Consider the following 24,701-nt stretch of genomic DNA (forward strand, 5'->3'; position numbering starts at 1 on the left):
AGCAATGTAGAAAACCAAGAGTCTGAAGGAAATGGCTTATTAAAGACAGGCTGTAAGATATAGGTTCACCCAGTTAATGTTTATTAAACTGTACCTTCCTTCTGGTATTTTACCAGGCTGAGTACTTATGCCAGCCTTCCAGTTCTGCTATTGCTTAACCACATTAAATAGAAACATGAAAATAGACAGTGGTCAGCTCTTTCATGTGGTTATAGACTTTCATGTAAATTAGCTCGTTAAAACCCACCTTCAAAATAAAAACAATGAAAGCAAAACATGAGATGTGATTAAACCTAAACACATGAGAAAGATGAGGTTTCTCTTTTTATACACAAACATAATTCAGGATCTCTTTCCTTCATAAATATCTGCTTACTTTGGTGTTAATATTAAAAATGCTTCTGAAAAAAATTTTATCTCTCATGTTTCACAAGCAAATTTTTTTCCGTTATAAATATAAAAAATACACATGGGCTATATTTTATTTTGGTAACATAATGAATACAGAAACTCAGAAAGGTTCTAGCATAATAAATTATCACTAGACCAAAATCAAAACTGGAAAGGAATGAAACTCAATTTTCTTGAGGAACAAAAGCTTAAACGCAACAAAAATAGCCCTCATTTATTTTCTGGTTGTTGTGAAGAGTTCAAGCATTTTCAAAACAAATAGCAAATTAATGTTTGAGATGTAGAAGAGAAAGGTTTCAAGTCAACTAACATAAGTACAAGTAGGGCAAAGATATCCATTCCTAAAAAAAGCCCAAAACCAACCAACCAAACCCTGAAACACTTAGTCTTACAAAGCAAAGCCAATGATAATGTAGGATCACTGTGAATTACAATGCACTGAATACACCACCGCTCACCATTTCATACATGGAAAATAAGGTTAAAATAAACTGCAAAGGTTATTCATGTGATAGCAAAAGACTGGAAATAGCCTAAATGTTCATCAACAGACTGGCTGAATAACTCTGCTACACCCATTCAACAGAGTAGTATGCAGCATTACAAAGTAATGATGAAGATCTCTCTACACTGCTCTAGAATGATCTCCAGAATATACTGTTAAGTGAAAAAAGCAAGACAGAACAGTATGTTTAGTATGCTTATATCTTCAAAATGGAAAATGGTAGACAATCAAAGTGAAACATAGTGATTAGATATTAAAGGAAATGGTAAGAGAACAGGGATGAAAGCTATACCTCTTTAAACATTCTTTTTAAATTGAGGTAAAATTGGTATACTAACATTATATGTTTCAGATACATGACATTATAATTTGACATTTGTATATATTACAAAGTGATCACCACCACAAGTCTAGTTACCATCCATCACCACATAATTGACCCCCTTCACCCATTTCGTCCACCCCCCAACCTCCTTTCCCTCTGGTAACCACCAATTTGTTCTCTGTATCTATGAGTTTGATTTTGTTTTTGTTTTGTTTGTTCATTGATTTTTTTTTTTTAATTCCACATGAGTGAAATCATCTGGTATTTGTCTTTCTCTGTTTGATTTACCTCACTTAGCATAATACCCTCACGGTCCATCCATGTTGTCACAAATGGCAAAATTTCATTCTTTTTTATGGCTGAGTAGTATTCCATTGTATACATATACCACATCTTTATCCATTCACCCACTTAGGTTGTTTCCATATCTTGGCTATCATAAATAATGCTGCAATGAACATAGGGGTGCATAGATCTTTTCAAATTAGTGTTTTTGTATTCTTCGGATAAATATCCAGAAATAGAATAGCTGGATCATATGATATTTCCATTCTTACTTTTTTGAGCAATCTCCATACTGTTTTCCATAGTGGCTGCACCAATTTACATTCCCACCAACAGTGTATAAGAGTTCCCTTTTCTCCACAACCTCTCCAACACTTGTTATATGTTGTCTTTTTGATAACAGCCACTCTGACAGGTGTGAGGTGATATCTCATTGCAATTTGATTTGCATTTCCCTAATAATTAGTGATGTTGAACATCTTTTCACGTGCCTGTTAGCCATCTGTTTTATTGCAGTAACTTTGGAATCATGTAAAATGTTGCATTTTTTTAAGTGAGAAAGTAAAAAAAATAATTTCTAGAAATTCAAACCATAAAAACTGTCTCAAATTGGTGATTGGCATAAACACATAAATAAAGAAAAGTTAAACAAAACTATTTTGACCGCATATACTTTATTGGAATATATCCTAGGGACAAAAAAAAATAAAGAAATCTTAATCTGTATTTAGTAGTCTTACTGTTATAATAATATTGGTATTATATATATTAGCATACATAAATAGATAAAGCAAATAAGTTATTCCATTAATGTCACTAGGAACCAAGGTTTTCAGCATAATAGTGAAGTTTTAAAATAAAAACTCTTAAATATGAATTGGAAAGATCAGTATGAACTGAAGAGTTTTCTTTTTCTAAAAAATACATACATCCTAACTGTCCAATGAAAAGGCCTAAGCACTGATGACCCAGTAGCCATGAGTAGCATGACTAGTGTCTAGATTACGATCTCTAAATACCTTTTCACTAAAAAGAACCAAGGCTCACAGAAGAAACAGTTGATTCCAGGACTGAGGTAGAAAGTGAGCTAGGGCCAAGAAAATTATCAAAGATTACCAGGATGACGCAAAAGGACACAGAAGCCAACTTGAAAAGGCTTCCACTGGTCAAAGATGAGGGAACGTGAGCAAGAATAAGAACAAAAAATGAGTGCAATTTATTGAAGCACAGCAAATATATAAAAGACTCATAAAAAAAAAAAGTCCACATTGGTCACCTTTTTGCCAATAGAATGCCACCTCATTATCTGAAAATTGACAAAGGGAAAGAATGCAGTATTTTTCCTACCTTTCCTATATGAACTGTATTTCAGGGCAATCAAACAGTTGGTAAGTAATAGTTGTTCTTTGTAGGAGAATTCTAGCTAATAAATGCAACAATCATCAATGGCAGCTAAAACCAGTAGGTGAAAGGTTGATGGGGAATTTTATAATGGATAGATCAGGCTGACCACACCAGAATCCACTGATTAATTTTGCCATCACTAAAAGTAAGACAACCTGATATGCGCCCCCTGATACCATGTACTAGGTAACCAATAAACTGCTGGGGGGATGAGGGGGACCTGATGTAACTACCAGTCTCCAAAAAATATAGGAAACAGAAAAACACATTAAAGGACACCATAAGGATGCATACAGTCAATAAATGGTATAAGGGGACTATTATAGATTAAAAGATTTGAAATCTGGTAATCACATGATTATTTAGATCCTAATTTTTTAAAAAATGAACAAGGACTATACATTAAATAACATTAAAGAATTACTGCCAATTGCACTACCTATGACAATGGTTTTGTGGTTACTTTTTTTAAAGCCTTCATCTCTTAGAGATATATATTAAAGTATGAAATGACAGAATATCTGGGGTGGTTTAAAATATTCCAGTAACAACAAAAAAGTGGGGGACAGATGAAACTAGAATGGCAAAATGTTAATAATTGTTGAAGCTGGATGACTACACTAGGCAGCGGTTGTTCATTATACTATTCTCTCTTGTACGAATGTTTGAATTTTTCCATAATAAAAAAATTTTTAATGTTCAATTGCAATACAAAAGAGGACAACAGGGCCGGCCCCATGGCTTGGCGGTTGGGTGCCCGTGCTCCGCTGCTGGCGGCCGGGGGTTCGGATCCTGGGCGCGTACCGACTCACTGCTTCTCCGGCCATGCTGAGGCCGCGTCCCGCATACAGCAACTGGAAGGACGTGCAGCTATGACATACAACTATCTACTGGGGCTTTGGGGAAAAATTAAATAAATAAATAAAATTATAAAAACAAACAAAAACAAAAGAGGACAACAAATCTCCAAACAGGTAAACAACAAGAGATCATGTGTGCACATGCAGCAGGCAGAAAGGGTGGGTGGTTAGAAGTGTGCTGGCAAAATGTATGTATTCCTGTTACCATCCTATCATCCATGCTACCCACAATCAGCGCCCATTCACCTGGTTGTGGCTGAGAATTATTCCCATGACTCAAGTGGAAGTAATCACCAGGATTCACCCCTCTAATTTAGACTTTATTTCTATGGTTGCAAGAATTTCATTCCCCAATAATAAACAAAAAAAAAATCATAAATATGTAACCACAGTGAACATTATGCTATGATGGAAAATATTTTCTATAAATTAACTTTTGCCAAATAGCATCATCACATAGTTCTACTTTAGGGTCATTTAATTTGAAAAGACTCAAGGTGAGAAACTTACTTTAAAAACAAACCAGCAACAGTAGATATAAAACTTCCTTGTTTTTGGGAAGGAGAATATTAATATTCTGAACATTTAAATCCATTTTACACCCATTTGCCAATCTTTTAAAATAAGGCATCACAGTGCTAAATTTTCATTTCCTGCAAAAATAATCTTTTGAGTTCTCAAGATAAACATAAAAACAATGGAGTATTTTGTACACCATTTTGCAAATTAGAAATCTGGTTGCAATTTCCACTTCTGGATACCAAATTCCAGATATGTAATAATAATATATAATAATAAAGCTAATTAATCTATAAAACAGAATATTATCAGTACTTCTATCCCATGGGGTTTTTGTTTGTTTTATGTCTCAAATGCCAAGTTATACTATCAGAATGTAAGAAAATGCAGTTGGGTCCACAGCCCTAGCCATCAGTCCCTAACCACTTTAAAATATTCCAGTAATCACAGAGGGACGTTAAGTACCATCAATAGCTCACTAGAGGAGGTCAAATCTCATGCCCTATGACAAAGAAATATTGCAAATTGACAAGGCAGATGCACCCCTCACAGGGTAAAATGATGGAAGGACTATGACTTGGAATTAACAGTAGCTAATACCATATCCAAAAGTCAAACCAGGCAGCTGGTTTTCATGCCTAATCTACACTGAAGAGAGCATTGAAAATCAAAGCTGACACTGTGTAAACACCATAACCAGTACGATGAAAAAGAACTATACAGTTCAGCCTGAGTTTTCTGTTCTAGGGCCTTTCTAGCGCCTTCTGTCCAAAAGGCATGTCCCAATTCCCCTTCTCTCCCATTAAGTGTTTTCAAAACACCAGATGGGGAAGCCATAAAGTATAATACATATATAGAGAGAGGTTAAGAGCAAAAGCTTGAAAGTCAGTCAACCTGGATTTGAATACCAACACCAATACTTTTTAACACTTTTTTACTTAAGTTACTAAGAGAAATGGTGACCAAAGAGATTATCTATAAAACTGAAATAGTAATACTGTATTTACTTCAAAGAGAAGATGAAAGGAGAACATCTATTTAAAATCCTCCATTTAGTGCCTGGCACATAGTTAGTGCTCAATAAATGGGAACCATTAGCAATCTGAATTACATATTTGTAAGATTCTTTAACAACCGTCTCCACTATTAGAAAATAAGAATAAATAGTAAAGGCCTTGGGCCGGCCCCATGGCTTAGCGGTTAAGTGCGCGCGCTCCGCTGCTGGCGGCCCGGGGTTCAGATCCCGGGTGCACACCGACACACCGCTTCTCCGGCCATGCTGGGGCCGCGTCCCACATACAGCAACTAGAAGGATGTGCAGCTATGACATACAACTATCTACTGGGGCTTTGGGGGGAAAAAAACAAATAAATAAAATCCTTAAAAAAAAAAATAGTAAAGGCCTTGCTCATTTTTATAGCCCCAGGTCTTGGCACTACGGTGCACAATAAATAACTTTGAACAAATGAGAAGTAGAGAAGTGGAGGTAGGAGATGAAAGGTAGAGAGAGATTGAGAATGGGAAAAAGACGGAGTAGCCAGAGGGAAAAGGGAGTTAACACTTAACTGTGATCTTCAGGCCAGGGCCAGTTGGCTAAATTTGTTACATGTATACAAGTACAAAAATTGAGAGTAGAGTTTGGAAACTTTTATAGCAATTTGACCTTGACCAGTGATCAGGAGGTTTATATTTTTTTAAGCTTTTTATTTTGAAATAATTACAGATTGACAGGAAGTTGCAAAAATAGTACAAAGAGCCCCAGTACTCTTTACTTCCAATGGTGACACCTTATATAGCTGCAGTCCAATATCAAAACCAAGAAACTGACATGGGTACAACACTTAACCAGACTAGACCTTATTCAGTTTTCACCATTCTTTTTAATCTGCATTCATATTCATTTCTGTTTGTGCGTGCAGTTCTATGCAACTTTATCCCATGTATAGATTCATGTAACCACCACCACAATCAAGATACATAATGGTTCCATCAGTGGCGTTGTATTCTGAATGTCTTAATTTTTCGCTTCATTTTTTTTTTCTTTTCCATTTCTTTTTTTTTTTTTTGGTGAGGAAGATCAGTCCTGAGCTAACATCCATGCCAATCTTCCTCTTTTTGCTGAGGAAGACTGGCCCTGAGCTAACATCCATGACCATCTTCCTCCACTTTACGTGGGACGCCGCCACAGCACAGCCTGACAAGTGGTGTGTCGGTGCGCGCCCGGGATCCGAACCCGGGCCGCCAGCAGTGAAGCTCGCGCACTTAACCACTACACCACGGGGCTGGCCCCTCGCTTCATTTTTATAGGAAGTCTTTTTTTTTCCTGAGGAAGATTTGCCATGAGCTAACATCTGTTGCCAATCTTCCTCTTGTTTTTGCTTGAGGAAGATTAGCCATGAGCTAATATCTGTGGCAATCTTCCTCTATTTTGTATGTGGGTCGCTGCCACAGCATGGCCGACGAGTGGTGTAGGTCCATGCCTGGGATCCGAGCCTGCGAATCCGGGATGCTAAAGTGGAGCACACGAACTTAACCACTACTACACCACAGGGCCGGCCCCTCTAGGAATTCATTTTTTTTGTATATTTTAAAAGTCCATGATAGACTGAAAAAAAAAGGCCTGGTCTCTCACCACAGATAGTTCAAGAAACACTAAACTAGAATATGCACAAATTGGCTTTGTCCTATTTAGAACCACTTATTTCCTAAATAATTGATACTTGAATTTATTTTTCTCCTATGGGGTAGTGGATAATCCTAAATTGAAGCATATACAAAAAGTTCCCACTTTTTGTATGCTAAGAGTTTTATTGCTACCCGATAAAGTTCTATTCTTCACTCCTTAGTCTTTTACTCCTATCGTACCCAACAGACCAAGGTAAACAAAAGCCATGATTTCACTTTAAAACAATGCCTCCAGAAGAGCACAACGTGTAGGGGAATACACGGACATCACGACCTAAAAAAAAAAAAGGCCTGCAGAGCTGGCCTGGTGGTGTAGTGGTTAAGCTCCCGTGCTCCGCTTTGGCGGCCCCAGGTTCACAGGTTCGGATCCCGTGTGCGGACCTACACACCACTTATCAAGCCATGTTGTAGCAGGTGTCCCACATACAAAGTAGAGGAAGATGGGCACGGATGTTAGCTCGGGGCCAACCTTCCCCAGCAAAAAGAGGATGATTGGCAACAGATGTTAGCTCAAGGCTAATCTTCCTCACCAAAAAACAAAACAAAAATAAAAAAAAGGCCTCCAGAAACTTCACAATGCTCATCCAAAATCTTCTTTTGGATTTCTTTTCTACATTTCCAGATTCTGAAAATACAATAGAACCATTTCTTACCTGGAGTTTTCAGAAACTTTTCAATATGTTTAGACCATGTGTCATTATTAAGGTATTTTCTTTCAGCTCCTAGCCCACACTTTCTACACTCTTGTTCGTGAAAGTATGATTAGGACACCCTCTAAACCACGTATCTCCTTTGGCACTAATAGTATGTGTTAGAAGACTGAAAGGCTGGAAGACTAAGAGGGAATTTGCTCCTTCCTGTTGGTCACAGTTCCTCTGAGTATTAACCCCTCAATGAATTTCACCCTAGTGTTGATTCCAGTTTCTAGCTTTTTTCCACAATCCCAGACCAGCCTGATGGCAATTCCTCATAGACACCAGCACCAGTTGTCCAATAGCCACCTCCTCAGAGGTCTAAGCTTCAGGGGGCCCTACTCCAAGCTTCTAGGTTCTGGTAACCACAGCCTCTTCCTTTTTCCCTCCCAGCCCTAGGAGACTTTCTGCCTTTCCATCTCTGTTACCTTAGTATCCCCCTTTTCATTTTCTCAGTTCTCCAAAAACTCTTCAAACCAATTGCTTACGTTAAATTTTGTTTTCCTCACTGATATAGAGAAAAACAACCTGAAAGCTTAAAGCTCTTCTTAAAAGTTTATAATAGAGGAGAAACGTAAAATAGAAACAATTATTCCAACATAACTGTGATATTCATCACTCTAATGCCAAGTTGGGGTACCGTGAGCTTCATACGAAGCCACTCTAAAAAGCATGAAACTGCGCTGGGCCATGCTTTCCTGAAAACTCAATGCATTTAAAAACTGTATATAAGCAGTCTTGGAAATCAGACACTAACATATGATTTTTCATTAGTGTTCTGAAGCAAGGGTAAGCAAATTTTCTATAAAGAACCAGAAAGTAAATATTTTAGGCTTTGTAGGCCATGTAGTCTCTGTCACAACTACTCAACTCCAACATTTTTGTGTGAAAGCAGCCACAGACAACAAGTAAATGAATAAGCATGGCTGTATTCCAATAACACTTTATTTATGAACACAGAAATTTCCATTTTAAATCATTTTCACATGTCATAAAATATTATTCTCCTTTGATTTTTTATATATTTTATAAATATAAAATCATTCTTAGTTCACAGGCTATACTAAAACACGCAGGCAAGCTGGATTTGGCCCACTGGCCAGTTTGCCAACTCCCGTTCTAGATCGTGCCTCTTACAAAATCCAAGTATTATATTCATGGATGGGCTCAAAAAAATTACATTAGTAAACCTAGGCTTAAAAACTATAATATAACTAACTTGAAACTTGTAAAACAACAATGTTACTTACCCTCCTCAAACTTTCTCCTTTTTTTTTTGAGGAAGATCGGCCCTGAGCTAACATTTGCCAATCCTCCTCATTATTTTTTTTTTTTTTTTTTTTTTTGCTGAGGAAGACTGGCCCTGGGATAACATCCATGCCCATCTTCCTCCACTTTACATGGGACGTCGCCACAGCATGGCTTGCCAAGCAGTGCGTCGGTGCGCACCCGGGATCCGAACTGGTGAACCCTGGGCCACCGCAGCGGAGCACATGCACTTAACCACTTGCACCTCAAACTTTCTTTTAATGAAAACAAAAGATAAGAAAATTTACTAACAGAGAAATTTCGAAGTACGATCCAGTTTCAATTTAAGTATTCGCCAACTTTGCATACCTTCTTTCTACCTCTACAGTACCATAAAATAAGCATTGGTTTTTAAACTAACCTTGAATAATACCAATTTCTCAATCAGAGAATTATTAAGTTAGGGTCTTAATGATGTTCAACTTAGAACAACTTAGGTTACAGTAATAATGGTCCCATTTCCCAAACTATTCTTCAAGTAGAAAAAACATCTAAAGACATCCTAGCAAGTTACATATAAGTTTTTTATTTCAAAGTAACCATGATTATATAGCCTCTCCTGTTAATCCACAACTACTTTGATTCCCTAGTACAAGCAATGAGGAATGATGTCTCTTTGGCATCTTATGCTCCCACAAATATGTTCATTATTGCTATCTGTGAGCTCTGTCCATTGGTCTAAAAGCCATGAGTTAAAGTCCTAAGAGCACCCTTAAACTAGGACTACCTCACCATTTGGACACAGTATGTACTGATAACAAGACAAAAGTAGCACAAACGGCAGTGCAGTAGTACGCGTGACATGAGAAAGGCATAAAATAAACATCACCCCTCTCAAGAAAAGGCAAGTTATCTACGTATGTACTTCTCCTGGTTTCCCTTAACACATGGAATGACAACAAACCAAGGCTAGAGTTTCACTTGAGATTAAAAGTTCCTAGAAGCTCATTTCCAATGAAGATTTCAGACTATTTAAGGCACTTGGCCAAAGGGGCAGATCTGGATGGTCCACATATCCAGTGTACCTTTAGCTGAGGTGATTTCAGGCCTCTAATCCTCTAGCATACATATCTGCAAACTCAGAAGAAAGAATTAACTCAAGTAGAGTATCTTCTGCACCCTCCAAATTGAACTATAATAAGACCTCAAGACTAATCCAGGAGATCCCTAGGAAAACAAGTAACTCAGAATATAGAAATCTAGTTGATTATGAATGGCAGCTATTCTAGATGTTATTCTTTAATATCATTAAAAAGTTAGTCCTTGACAAATTGGTAAATGAAGAGACCTCTGTTCAAGTTGTGTTACTGTTATTCAACTAGCTAGTGAGCACAGCTTGAGATTCTACGGGCCTTTTCCTCCCTTATCTGTAAAATGAGAGGCACTAGCTCCCATGCCTTTTAAAATCACAGCCATTGTAAACCATGGTAACGAATGAGTTAAGGGGAAAAACAGTTGGAAGTCACAAGAATGAGGAGTCATTAGGTAAGGTAACAAGGCTCCCCATACAAGGTACCTCTTAGGCTGTTCAGCAATTTATACTGGGCAGCAAATGCAGAAGAGTCTAACCGGAAATGGGCACAGGAACAATCTTCCCTCTGTACTCTCCCCTTCAGTGTGGCTCTAGAGCATTCTCTACCCATCCCTTTTTTGCCTAACTCCCATTCTTTCAGACTAAGTTTAAGTATACCTCCTCTGGGCAGCCCTCCCTGACTGCCCACCCCTCCAACCCACTAGTCTGGGTTAGATGTCCCTGCTGTAGCTCACTGTGCTTACTTCTTACTTATCCTTATCACAAGGAAGGCATTCAACAAATGTTAGCTGAATAAATTAAAATAGTCAAGAGTTCAATCTCAGCTAGTTTTTCTAGACATCGGGTTTAAAAGGTTCAATTACAATGTGAAAAGTTTAAATATAACTTTATAATTGCTTCATATAGTTTAAGGCTTAGAAAACCGAAAAGTTTTTTTGTATGCTAGGTATAAAAAGCATCAGCTATCCTGTAGAACAACAAAGCCTCAATTTTTAGAGTACAAGTTTTCTACCATTATTCAGTGTCACAGCCTTGTGGTATATCCAAAAACACTCCTTGATTTATCACTACATCTATAGTTTCCTTACTTCCTTTTGGCCCCTAAGAGATAAATGAGACTAGTGATCTGAAGGATTTGAAGAGAAAGACAACTAAACAAGGGTAAAGAAAGGGGCATAGTTTAAACAGGTTATCCATCCTGGAAAATACACAAGCATAAAATAACTACAAAAGCTGGGGGAAAAAACTGGTCTAGCACAAAACACAATAGGCTATTTCTACCTAAGGCAGCACTCATGTTCTCTCTCAGGCCACCATCATGAGATTTCCAATTTTCATCAGTTTGTCTCCACCAGCACCTACAGAAGAAGCATAAAAAGTGCTCTGAGCACCAATCACTTTCATCAGCTAAAGACATACCATTCAATTCCCTGACCTCCTTGGTCCTAATCTAATAATTATTTAAGAATGTCTTACAATAGAAGTCAGTAATTATTAATGCTGCTATTCACTCTATCAGGAAATTAGAATAATAGTTACGAAGAATCAGGTCAACTCAAACATTTACTAAGCATGTACTACAATATACCCAGCTGCTAGTTACTGGGATTCCTCCATTTAAAAGAATAAGTCTCCATGACATATTCATCATGATCCTTCAGTTTTCTAGTACATGGGACTACAAAATCCCTTAGATCCTAGTAAAAGCAATCATGCAAGAGAATGGATGAATGCTAAGACGGACAGGCTCCAATGAAAAGTTTCCTGATGCTTTATATTAGTAACTACCCAAAGTATTTTAAAAGTTGGAGAATTATAAAAATACACATGCAAGCAAACACGTTTTAAACTATTTATATGGAAAAAATAGTCATGATGAAAATAAAAATACTTAAGCAATGGGTACATTTCACAAAAGCACACAACTAACAAATTTTGCACCCAGCGTATATATGCACAGCTGAAAAAAACATCCTATCACAGCCAGGTTGCAACTCCCGCCCCAATTTCATATCCTCTGACACTATCATTATCTTCTCTAATAACGAAAAAAAGTAATCAAAGAAAGATGAGTACCAAGTATTTCTTGGTAGTCTTATTGTCTCTCTAAAGTACGTGAGCAAATACTATAATTGGGGAAACACTGGTTTTATATTCAATTCAATGTGTTAATATTCAGCTATTAACATTACTTCCTTATACAACTATTAATCTGTCAAAAAGACTATACTATACTTTTCATAATTGTGATAGTTTCCTGAATAATTACACAACAATAAAAGTTTTGTTTTGTTTTTATTTTTTAATGGAGGCGGTAAACTTGAGCTTAAAGAGTATACCTATTACAGTCACCTTGGGGAAATCTTCAGAAGTACATTTTCACTTATTTCTAACAAAACGTTTTACTGTACCTCAACAAAATCCATCTGTTTACTATAGAGAATTCTTTAAATGTTCAGCACAGAAGCAGTACCTTAAAATGCGTAGCTTACGTTTTAGAGTTGATATAGCTACTCTGATCTAGAATTGATAAACAGAAGAGCTACATTTTTAACAAGGCAATTTTACCAAGTCTTTGTGTGTGCTCAAGATCAGAATGAATGGATTTCCATAGAAAAGGTTTTTGCAGTTATCTATATAACTTATGAAAAATGTTAGCTCTACTTTACATTTACACAAATTTCATAAAGAGGCCAAATATCAGACAAAAGACTCAAAATACAAGTTAGTCCATGGGTCTCCAAAGAGCTAATTATGAAGAAAATACTGGTGATTACTATACAGCCCTCCCCAAAGAGAGGCTCTAACTGCACTTGGCAGGAAGTGGGCATCAGGAAGAGCTACCATCAGAACCCACCACTTGCTCCAGGTTCTTGCAAGCCCACAGCAGCGCTTCTAGTAAGCAGACCTCCCAGGAGTCTGCCAGCACAATCACACTCCTATCAACACCCACACCATCCCAAGGATATTTTCACTTGTGAGATGTTATCATCTGACAAAAAAACCATTCTAAAATAAAAAGCATCTATAGGAATTTAGACCCAACTTCAAACCTCCATCTAAATGACCAATGTATTTGCTCGGTTGGAAAAGACACTGAAGTAACCATTAGCTTGATTTAAAAACAAAACAAAATACAAGACTACCAAATTAAACATAAAGTACATTATACAAGAACTCCAAAGCTAAGGGACTCAAATACAACACTTTATCAGCATACGATAACCAAAAATTATACATGGTAATTGCCTCTTGTTTGAATCCATGAAAAGACTTCCAAATAGAATTCCCATGACAAAAAACAACAAATCTATTGAATTTTCAGTTGGCCAGCTTCAAACCACCCATTTTCAAGAGACTGCACTTAAATGTCTTGAGTTTTCTCTTTAAAATAACCAAGCAACTAATCAAAATAGGAAAGGAGTGAAAGCTCTTTAATCCATCAGCACCAGGCAGGGCAAATAGAAATAAAATAAGTATGGACAATAAAATTAAAAAAAAAAAAAAAAAAGGAAAGAGAGGTACAGCAGTCAAACTCAAATAAAATCACATAAACACCATTATAAATTACCACATATACTCACCCTGTGCAGAAACATATTTGAAAGGAGATACCTTCCACATAGCACAACATGTCCTAAGGCCCTTTTAAACTGCTTAACATGATAACCAGACACCTTAAGAAAATAAAGCCACTTAATAAAGTACATTCATAGGATAGAATATTGCCTAACTGTTAAAAAAAATGAGCACATCTTGTATGTAAATACAAACATGCAGATGATACAATATGTAGAATAAAGGTAGAATGATACATGTAGTGTATGTCTCCACTTATGTAAAAACAAAAATCAAACAAAAAGAAAAGGTCTGGAAAGGTATACACTAAATTGTTAGTAGTGGTTACCTCTTCTCTTTTTTGTTTTTGTGAGAAAAATTAGCCCTGAGCTAATATCCGTTACCAATCCTCCCCTTTTTGCTGAGGAAGATTGTCCCTGGGCTAACATCCGTGCCCATCTTCCTCTACTTTATATGGGAGGCTGCCACAGCACAGCTTGACAAGCGGCGCGTGGGTCTGCGCCAGGGATCCGAAACTGAGAACCCCGTGCCACCAAAGCGGAGTGTGCAAACTTAACTACTATGCCACTGGACCGGCCCACGGTTACCTCTTCCATATGGGATCTGAAGAAGTGGAGCAAGGAAAAGATGTTAAGGGTGGATTTTAACTTTTTCCTCTATAAACATCTGTATTATCTTACCCTTTTGCAATAAGCATTTATTGTTTTGGTAATTAAAAAAAGATACCATTTTAAACATACTACCAGACATTGTTATTGTTTTTAAAATATCACATTTATGGTTAGTACAAAGAGATAATAGTAAAGTACCTCCAAAGGCCTGAATTTAAAGTTCTAAGATCAGAGATTAAAGAAGACTAAGAGACATGACAATTAAATACAATGTGCAGTCCTAGACTGAAAAAAGAGGACACTATTGGGACAACTGGCAAAATTTAAATATGAACTGTATATCAGGTAACACTATTGTTATAAATGTTAAATTGCCTGAATTTGATTACTGTACACTGGTTATCTAAGAGAATGCTTGTTCTCAGGTAATACTATGAAATATTTAGAGGTCAAGGGTCATGATGTCTGCAACTTTCAAATGCTTCAGTCAAAAATAAACAAACACATATATATTTTTTTATATAGAAAGATAAAGCAAATGCAGCAAAATTTCAATTACTAGGTTAATCTAGGTGAAAAGTATATGGGAATTCATTATACTATTCTTGCAACTTCCCTGCAAGTTTGAAATTTTTTCAAAATAAAATGCCTTTCCCTCCACCCCCAGAGAGTGGATCTCTTTCAGAAAGAAAAAGGGATTTTAAACCTGATTTTCAGTGACTCTAGGTATAAATAAATGGTTCAGTTTCTATTATGAATTGTCTCTCAGGGTCTTACAGTAACAGCTATATAGCTTTTATAATTGCATTATAAAAGGAAGGTACTCTATAGTACTATGGAAGAATTAACAGAAATGATGACGCTGGTCAACTTTTGATTCTCTAACCCAGGCTACCAATCTTTTGCTATCCAGCATATGACCATTCTAGCTTCTCTGCAAAAACTGACAATGCTCATGGAACAACACTACCGACATCAACAAAAATTATTATAAATACCTGTTAAGGAGTAAATCATAATGCATTTCAATTTTTTAAAGGGGAATAGATTAAATCAATTAGTCACTACAGTGAAAAGTGGCAGAAAAGATTCAGGAATACCAAAGTCCCACTAAAGCAACTAGAAAAGTATGATCGATAGATAACTATGTATAAAGTATGTCTTGGAAGTGTGAACATTTCTTAGGAAAATAGAACTGTATCAACAGTTGCTTGATACCTTTGCAAAGACATAATGTGTCAATAGAAGAATGGTCAGCCTGAAATCTAGAAAAGGCAAGAGCAAAGAGGGACATGAATACTGGACAGAGGTATACTCTACCCTAAGTACTAGGATAGTTCATCAGGCTTTCCCTACTCACCAGGAAACCTTCCAAGTAATATTCTGGCCTCCCATGTACCGCAGTAGCCCAAAGAGGGTACCCTGGTCTACAGAACCATACCTCAATCACTACAAAGCTATTTGTCTCTTATAAAATACAGGCATATCTCGTTTTATTGTGCTTTACTGCACTTTGCAGATATTGTGTTCTTTACAAATTGAAGGCTTATGGCAACCCTGTGTCGAGCAAGTCTGTTGGTGCCATTTTTCCAACAGTTTTTGTTCATGTCTCTACGTCACACTTTGGTAATTCTCACGATATTTCAACCTTTTTTATTATTATTATATTTGTTATGGTGATATGTGATCAGTGATCTTTGATGTTACTATTGTAATTGTTTTGGGGCGCCACGAAACACACCCATATAAGACTACAAACTTAATCAATAAATGTTGTGTGTGTACTGACTGTTCCACTGACCAGCTGTTCCCCTGTCTCTCTCCATCTCCTCAGGCCTCCCTATTCCCTGAGACACAACAATATTGAAATTAGACCAATTAATAACCCTACAATTGGCATCTAAGCGTTCAAGTGAAAGGAAGAGTTGCAAGTCACTCACTTTAAATCAAAAGCTAGAAATGATTAAGCTTAGCGATGAAGGTATGTCGAAAGCTAAGATAGGCCAAAAGCTAGGCCTGTTGCACCAAACAGTTAGCCAAGTTGTGAATGCAAAGGGCAAGTTCTTGAAAAATGCTACTCTAGTGAACACACAAATGATAAGAAAGCGAAACAGCCTTATGGTTGATATGGAGAAAGTTTTAGTGGTCTGGATAGAAGATCAAACCAGCAGTTTCCCTTAAGCCAAAGCCTAATCCAGGGCAAGGACCTAACTCTCTTCAATTCTATGAAGGCTGAGAGAGGTAAGGGAGCTGCAGAAGAAAAGTCTGAAGGGAGCAGAGGTTGGTTTATGCAGTTTAAGGAAAGAAGTGTCTCCATAACATAAAAGTGCAAAGTGAACCAGCAAGTGCTGATGTAGAAGCTGCAGCAAGATACTCAGAAGATCTAGCTAAGATAATTAATGAAAGTGGCTACACTAAACAACAGATGTTCAATGTAGACAAAACAGCCCTATATTGGAAAAAGATGCCATCTAGGACTTTCATAGGTACAGAGGAGAAGTCAATGCCTGGCTTCAAGGCTTCAAAGGACAGGCTAACTCTCTTGTTAGGGGCTAATGAAGCTGGCGACTTTAAGTTGAAGCCAATGTTTATTTACCATTCTGAAAATCCTAGAGCCCTTGAGAATTATGCTAAATCTACTCTGCCTGTGTTCTATAAATGGAACAGCAAAGCGTGGATGACAGCACATCTGTCTACAACACAGTTTATTGAATATTTTAAGCTCACTGTTGAGACCTACTGTTCTGAAAAAGATTCCTTTCAAAATATTACTGCTCATAGACAACGCACCTGGTCACTCAAGAGCTCTGATGGAGACGTACAATGAGATTAATGTTTTCATGCCTGCTAACACAACAGCCATTCTGCAGCCCATGGATCAAGGAGTAATTTTGACTTTTAAGTCTTATTATTTAAGAAATACATTTCATAAGGCTACAGCTGCTATAGATAGTGATCCCTCTAATGGATCCGAGCAAAGTAAATTGAAAACCTTCTGGAGAGGATTTACCATTCTGGATCCCATTAAGAACATTCGTGATTCATGGAAGAAGTTCAAAATATCAACATTAACAGGAGTTTGGAAGAAGTTGCTTACAACTCTCATGGATGAGTTTGAGGGGTTCAAGACTTTAGTGGAGGAAGTAACTATAGATGTGGTAGAAATAGCAAGAAAACTCGAATTAGAAGTGGAGCCTAAAGTTGTGACTGAATTGCTGCAATCTCATGATAAAACTTTAGCAGATGAGGAGCTGCTTCTTATGGATGAGCAAAGAATGCCGTTTCTCGAGATGGAATCTAGCCCTGGTAAAGATGCTGTGAAGACTGCTGAAATGACAACACAGGATTTAGAGTATTCCATAAACTTAGCTGATAAAGTGGCAGAGTTTGAGAGGACTGACTTCAATTTTGAAAGAAGTTCTACTGTGGATAATAAAATGCTATCAAACAGCATCACATGCTACAGAAAAATCATTCATGAAAGGAAGAGTCAATCGATGCAGCAAACTTCATTGTTGTCTTATTTTAAGAAACAGCCCCAGCCACCCAAACCTTCAGCAACCACCACCCTGATCTGTCAGCAGTCATCAACATTGAGGCAAGACTCTCCACCAGCAAAAAGATTACAACTCACTGAAGGCTCAGATGATGGTTAGCACTTTTTTTAGCAATAAAGTATTTTTAAATTAAGGTATGTACATTGTTTTTTCACACACAACGCTACTATACACTTAGACTACAGTATAGTGTAAACATAACTTTTATATGCACTGGGAAACCAAAATATTCACGTGACTTGCTTTATTGCAATATTCGCTTTATTGCGGTAGTCTGGAACCCAACCTGCAATATCTCCAAGGTATGCGTGTAACAAAAATTTTGAATCATATACTCGCTGCAAAGCTACTAAACGTCCAGACCATATGCGGGATCTGGTGGCCACATTAAGATACTTTCTCTCAGTTGGCTTCCTATGACATCTCTATCCCCACTGTAACTAAGGTGAATTATGAGAATTTGACTATCATCATAATCCACCTTAGTTTATATTTTATTTGAATATGCTGAAATATTTTTTTCCCAGTAAATAAACTTTATTTTTGCCAAATTCACCATGCTTTTCATATCATGGTGCCTTGTAAAGTACTGGTTTTTCTAGCTGCATCTTTCCGTCCAATACTAATAATAAAAGAGCTAACACTGTCCTAATTCTTAAATCCTCATAAAACTCTTTGTAGAAAATACTATTATGATTCCCACTTTATAAATAAGGACACCAAAGCACAGAGTCATTATGAAACTTGCCCAGGTTCATAAAACTATTAAGTAAAAGAGGTGAGATTTTTAAACCCGGAGTTATGGCTCCTGAGCCCAGGGGTTTAACTTTTTTGTGTGCCTTGGACCATTTTCTCAGCTTAATATTTTTAAATGTATAAAATAAAATACATACGATTACAAAGGAGATCAATTACATTGGGGACAAAAAACCCAAACGCATAATATAGTAATATATATGCTTCTTAACAATCTAATGGTAGATCTCATATCTACTGTAATTTTGATATAACGATGAATATAATATTTTGAGATATCTACAATAATCACAATATATAAAAAATCTGTAATTTGTACTAGTAGTAAAATCACAGGTATAGTTAACATCACTGTATTTGCTGTTTACATTAGTGATTAAAAGAAATGCTAACTTCTCGTTAGAGGTTAGTGAAGAAGTAATTTCCCCCCTAAGTTTATGGATGCCATCCATGTTAAGACCCTAACAATCCTCTTAACACTGCAATTTAAAGGATGAATCCTTTTCTCTTTCTACACTAGATCCCTTGGAGATCTCACCCAGTCTCCTGGCTTTGAATACTATCTAAGTTGATGACTACAAAATTTATCTATACTCCAGACCTTTCCCCTGAAGTCCAGACTTGGATATCAATTCAACCCAAATGTCTAACAGGCATCTCAAACTTACCATGTCTAAAACTGAACTCCTAATCTATTCCTCAAACTTGCTCTTTTCACAGTCATCTCCATCTTAGTTGATGGCAACTCCACCTTTCTAACTGCTCAGACCAAAAACCTCAGAATCATTCTTGGCTCCTCTCTCACATGCCACATCTGATCTATCAACAAATCATATTGGTTTGATCTTCAAAATATATCCAGAATTCAACCTTTTCTCACCATCTCCTGTTACCACCTTGGTACAAGTCACCAGCATCTCTCTCCTAGATGACTAGCTTCTTTACAAGTTTCCCTGCTTCTACTGTTGTTCCTCCCTGCGAACAGAGGGATCCTTCTAAAGCTGAAAGCATACCCTGTCACTCCTCTGTTGAAAACTCTGGGCAAAGTCCTTATAATGGCTCTACAAAGCCCTGTGAAATTTGCACCCCACCCCGACCCAATCTACTAGTACTCTCTTTTGTTCATTCCATTCTAGCCATACTGGGCAGAACTCACTAGGTCTGCCTCAGCACCTTGGAACTAACTATTCCCTCTACTTGGAAAGCTGCCCCCAGCCCCACCCCCCAGATATTAACATGGCTAACTCCCATCCTTTTAAGTCTTTGCCTAAATACCACTCTCAAGTAGCCTCACCCACTCAACTTCATTTTATTTATTTATTTATTTTAAGATTTTATTTATTTATTTATTTTTTCCCCCTAAAGCCCCAGTAGATATTTGTATGTCATAGCTGCACATCCTTCTAGCTGCTGTATGTGGGACGCGGCCTCAGCATGGCCAGAGAAGCGGTGTGTCGGTGCGCACCCGGGATCCGAACCTGGGCCGCCAGTAGCGGAGCGCGCACACTTAACTGCTAAGCGACTGGGCCGGCCCTCAACCTCATTTTAAATTGCAACATCTTCCCCAGAAATTCTGGATCCCCCTTACCCAGCTCCATTTTTCAAAGTACTTACCTTTGAACTTTCTGTATTATTTGTTTATCACTCCTCACTAGGAGTGGCGCCCACAAAGGCAAAATTTAGTTTGTTTTGTACACCACTCACCCCTAGTGTGCCTATGTTTGGCACAAAATAGACAGGCATATGTTCAAAGAACAGCACTTCTATTATTGTAAAGTACTTGCCTGTCTCTCTCATCGGAAGGGTTCCTTGAAGACTCTGATTGGATCTAATTTGCAGTGTCCTCAACACCTGGGCCTGCCCAATAGCAGACACCTAATGCACAGATACTCAGATGATTACAGCCATTTTCACCTGAAACACAATCCTATATGCCACAGAAAAAAGCCAGGTATTACAGCTGTGTCTGATTAAAGAGTGAGTACAAGACAAATACAGAACATCAGGTTCTGTTACTTCAAACTGAATTTACATTTCATGCCTCCATTTCTTCATGTGTCTAAGAACCATTTCAAACTATTTAAAGTTCTAAAAAGGGCACTTGGTCACTCCTTCCACCAGTCATGTCACCCCCTCCCAAGGCCACCTAATCTTTTCATGCTTGATATCCTACCTCTTAAGGTTTCCCTGATGACTCCAGCTAGAAGCACTTACATGTGCCACACTCCGTGCCAAGTGCTTTTCATACACTATTCTCATTCAATCCTCCCAAAAAGCCCTATGAGGTTGCTACCATTATGATACCTATTTCAAAGAGGAGAAAAACCAAGCTTAGAGAGATGAAGTTACTTGTCCAAGGTTCAACTAGTGTTCAAACCTAGGTCTGTCTGACTCGGAAATCCAAGTTCTTTAACCCTACACTATACTGCTTTTCTCTTTCCAGTGGTATAAATACTAACTGGCGTATACACACTACCTCACAGGGTTTGCTGTCACTTCACTTGTCTAAGCTTCAGTTTCCGCATCTGTACAACAGGCAGTATTGTTCAGGATGCCTACTAAGATCTCCTCCAGTTCTTATAGTATTATGACAGAAAACATTTTATAATTCTTTACATATTCCACACAGGTTAATACACACCCACCCACACCCACATATATATTTCAGAACTTACTTAGTCACTGTTAGAAATCCAAAGCAATAGAGACAGAAAAGCAGCAAAAATAAAAACTCCAAGGCTTTGTGTAAAAAATAAAGCATTTTTGATTCCTCCCCACTCACGTCCCTCAAAGAAGCACTTTTGGGTCCATTTTCCCATAAAGTACGAAAAATTATGTTTTCCCCCGAGAAGTGTAAGGATGTGATCCTTCAAGCTTCTGGACTTCACCAAACAACCTGATAAAAGGAACTGAAAGCAGGCACTTAGCCCATTTAGGGGCTAACATTTCATTTTGTACAAGACAAGTACTCAATAAGCATTTACTGGACTATGACACAAAAATTTTTTTTGAGTTTCCAAGTCTCACCCAAAGCGTATAACATGAGCTTTGTAAGTGGATTGATGATTGTGCAGTAAATCAAAACAATCTAATTAAGGTAATATTAACCTATAAGCAAGAACTCATGAAAGGATAAAGCCATGATGAGACAACTTACTACTGCAAATAAGAGTTGAGTTTTGTTCTAGAAAGGCAGAATAATTATTTCTCTTTTTCTGCAGAGATAACCATCAACAAGCCAACAGAATGTTTCTGTGTTGCAATCGAACTTAAGGACTATCAAGTAAGATCCAGACATTTCTGGACCAAGGTGAAAAGATTTGGCAAAGTGTTCAAAAAAAGAGCCATAGCAGAGCTAAGGTAAAATGTGTCAAAAGAGCAAATGTCTTGGAATCATTCTGGTCATAAAAGTGACAGTTTCATTTGAAATTCCAGCCAACCGTTAAGTTTGAAATGAAGCGTATATTCCTAAGTCTAGACTTCAACCAACACCAGCAAATGGAGTTGAAGAGTAGCTTTATAAAACAATAGTCTTGTGAGGGCGCAGGGAAAGAAGTGAATCCAGGCTCCGGAGTGGAAGCTCTCTGAGGTATCAGATACAGTAGCAGATACAGCCCTGGAGAGAGACGTAAAAATGTGCCAGGCTGAAAAAATACTATTGGGCAAAACTATATTTCGGTTTTCTAGAACACTGTCTCTTTAGAGAATCCTCAAAAAACTCTTGGTTTTTAGCTAAGTCTTCACGAGAAGTAGAAAGTCATCCATTCAGAGTAAGAGGTTCCTGTTACTAAGGAAGTAGAGTGTCCGAAAGTGTGCAAATCTCATAATCTGGAAGAGAATGTATGCCTCTCTCAAGTCTTTCATTTTCGGGCGGAAAAACAAACCTGGTGTCACCTCAACATCGGGGCCACACAAACCTTGCCACCATTACAAAACCAAAGTGCCAAAGGTGCAGCATCTGAAGCCGGAAGCACTACAAGGCCAGGATCGAGCTCCAGGAGAAAACATCAAACCAAAGAGCGCAGCGAGGGCCCCTCTGTGGCCCTGGGCCGAGCGACGCGCGCTAGGCCCTTCCGGTCCGAGCCGCCGTCGCCGGGAGGCCGGGCGACGGGCCGGGCTTCCACCCGAGCCCGGGGATTCGCGGCCTAGCCCTCGCCGGTGCCCTTTCGCCGAGTCCGGCTCCGGCAGCTCCTCCGACTCGGGCCCTTCGCCTGCAGCACGGCCTGGGCGGGCCACGGAGAGCCGGAGGAGACCACCGAAGCTCGGGCCGGCCGGGTCGGTGCGAACGCGGCGGCGGCAGCGGAGGCCGTGGCCGCCCCTCCCCCACCGGCCCGGCCCAACCGCCGCTGCGACGCGAGCAGCGGCGCCAACGCCGGGCCCAACCGCCGGCCCGCGGCAGCCCGGGCGAGGCGGCGGTGCGGGCCTGCTCCCCAAGCCGCACGCGCGAGTCCACCACGGGCCCGTTACTCCTCGCGCCGGCCCGCGCCGCTACCCGTCAGGACGCACCGCCCTCGGCTCGGGCTGAGGCGACCGCCGGCAGCGGGAGGCCACGGAGCTGATACTTACTCAGGGGTTGGGTGCTCGGGGTCGTAGAAATCCCCCATCTTCGGAGGCGGCTGCGGCGGCAGCTGCTTCATCGAGAGCGGCTAGAGGCGGCGACGCGAGCCCCCTCCCCGCGGCAGGGCGACGCGAAGGAGGGGAGGGGAGGAGGCCGCTGCTCCGACCGCGGCGGCGGCAGGGGCGGCCCGCGTCGCTGGCTTGCTCTCTCCCTCCCTCCCTCCGGCGCCCGCCTGCGGCTCTCTCCCCTACACACTCACTCGGGGAGCGACGCGCACCCCGCCCGCCCCTCAGCCGCACAGGCCCTGCCCCTTAAAGAGACACGCAGGGGCCGCGCGTCTGCCACCAGTCGGCGCGCCGGCAGCTGCCGGTCGACCCCAGGCAGGGGCGGGCGGGGCTGGGCGCAGCTAGCTGGCCCAGCCCGACCCTGCCTGCGACTTCCCGGAACAATAAGCCCCGGGCCCGAGCGCTGCTGACCGGCCCCGGACCTAGAGTGGCGGCGCCGCGACCTCTCCCTCGGGCCCACCGAGGTGGCCGGGGGCTGAGGCGTGACCCGGCCCGCTCCGGTGGGGGTTGCAGGAGACGTCGGAGGAACAGCTGGAGCCCCCAGGACACTAGCCTAACTGCCCTGCCGCCCTCGAAGACCTGTCCTCCCGGAGCACCGGAGACCGCAGCGGCGCCGACGGCCCCTCCTCCGGGCCTCCCGGCTCTGAGGTAAGGCAGTCGCCGTTCCTCCCGTGCCTGTCCCTCTTTCTCCTTTATTTCTCCTTCTCGCTCTCTCTCCCGCTTGCCTCTTCATCTCGCCCCCTCAGCAAGTACGGAAAGGGAGCCAGGCCGAGGATTCGCTCTAAGGCCGAGCTCCCGGGACGCCCCCTCCTCCCTCCTGCCTCCGGCTGGGTCTTCTGCCCCCACCGCCCACCTCCGGGCAGCGTCTCCAGCACCCACACCCTCCGCCTGGAGCACCCTCTGCCCCACCCCCAATCTGGAAGGCTACAGCTCCCGTCTTCTGCGTGGTTCTTAAGGCCTTGGAGGAAATGTCCTTTAAAAAAGGGTTATTAATCACTTTCCTGCAAAAAAGGACAAGGTGAGATTAAGTAGGATACCTTGAAAAGGCTCCAGGATTTTAGTTATTTTTGGAAGAAACAAGAATGCATAAAGCTGTTAGCTAAACTCTCAGGACGTTGAAGAGTTTATGACAGCCGATCATTTTGAAATTGGGGGTTCAGGATCAGTTTTTTTGTGGGGTTTTTTGTTCACTAATTTTGAATTGGATTTTACCAGCAAACAATCGGATGGAGGTATGTGTTATGGACTGAATGTTTGTGTACCCCCGTTTGTGTAGCCGCCCTCTACAAATTCATATGTTGAAATCCCAAACCCCAAGGTGATAGTATTAGGAGGTGGGGTCTTTGGGAGGTGATTAGGTCCTGGAGCCACCTGAATGGGATTAGTGCCCTTATAAAAGTGGTCCCATTGAGCTCTCTCCGTGTCTGCCACGTGAGGATACAATGAGAAAGTGGCAGTATGCAACTCAGAAGAGAGACCTCACCAGAACTCAGCCATGCTGGCACCCTGCTCTTAGACTTCCAGTCTCCAGAACTGTGAGAAATAAAT

The 24,701-nt window shown here is 40.0% G+C and overlaps 1 protein-coding gene across 6 annotated transcripts in view; it reads right to left on the minus strand.

Moving 5' to 3' along the window:
• SETD2 (SET domain containing 2, histone lysine methyltransferase) overlaps positions 1–23,407 on the minus strand; it is a 137,281-nt gene extending 113,874 nt beyond the window's left edge. For 3 of the 6 annotated variants that reach the window (XM_058557063.1, XM_058557030.1, XM_058557026.1), the window contains exon 1: positions 23,097–23,406. In XM_058557063.1, coding sequence (XP_058413046.1) covers positions 23,097–23,167 — 71 coding nt within the window. In that variant the 5' untranslated portion in view covers positions 23,168–23,406. Of the gene's footprint in view, positions 1–11,308; positions 11,386–23,096 lie in introns of all 6 variants that reach the window. The other 3 variants (XM_058557045.1, XM_058557055.1, XM_058557071.1) reach the window with 3 other exon arrangements.
• Between the last annotated feature and the right edge of the window lie 1,294 nt (positions 23,408–24,701).

This window comes from Diceros bicornis, chromosome 2, assembly GCF_020826845.1.
Source record: "Diceros bicornis minor isolate mBicDic1 chromosome 2, mDicBic1.mat.cur, whole genome shotgun sequence".
Taxonomy (NCBI): domain Eukaryota; kingdom Metazoa; phylum Chordata; class Mammalia; order Perissodactyla; family Rhinocerotidae; genus Diceros; species Diceros bicornis.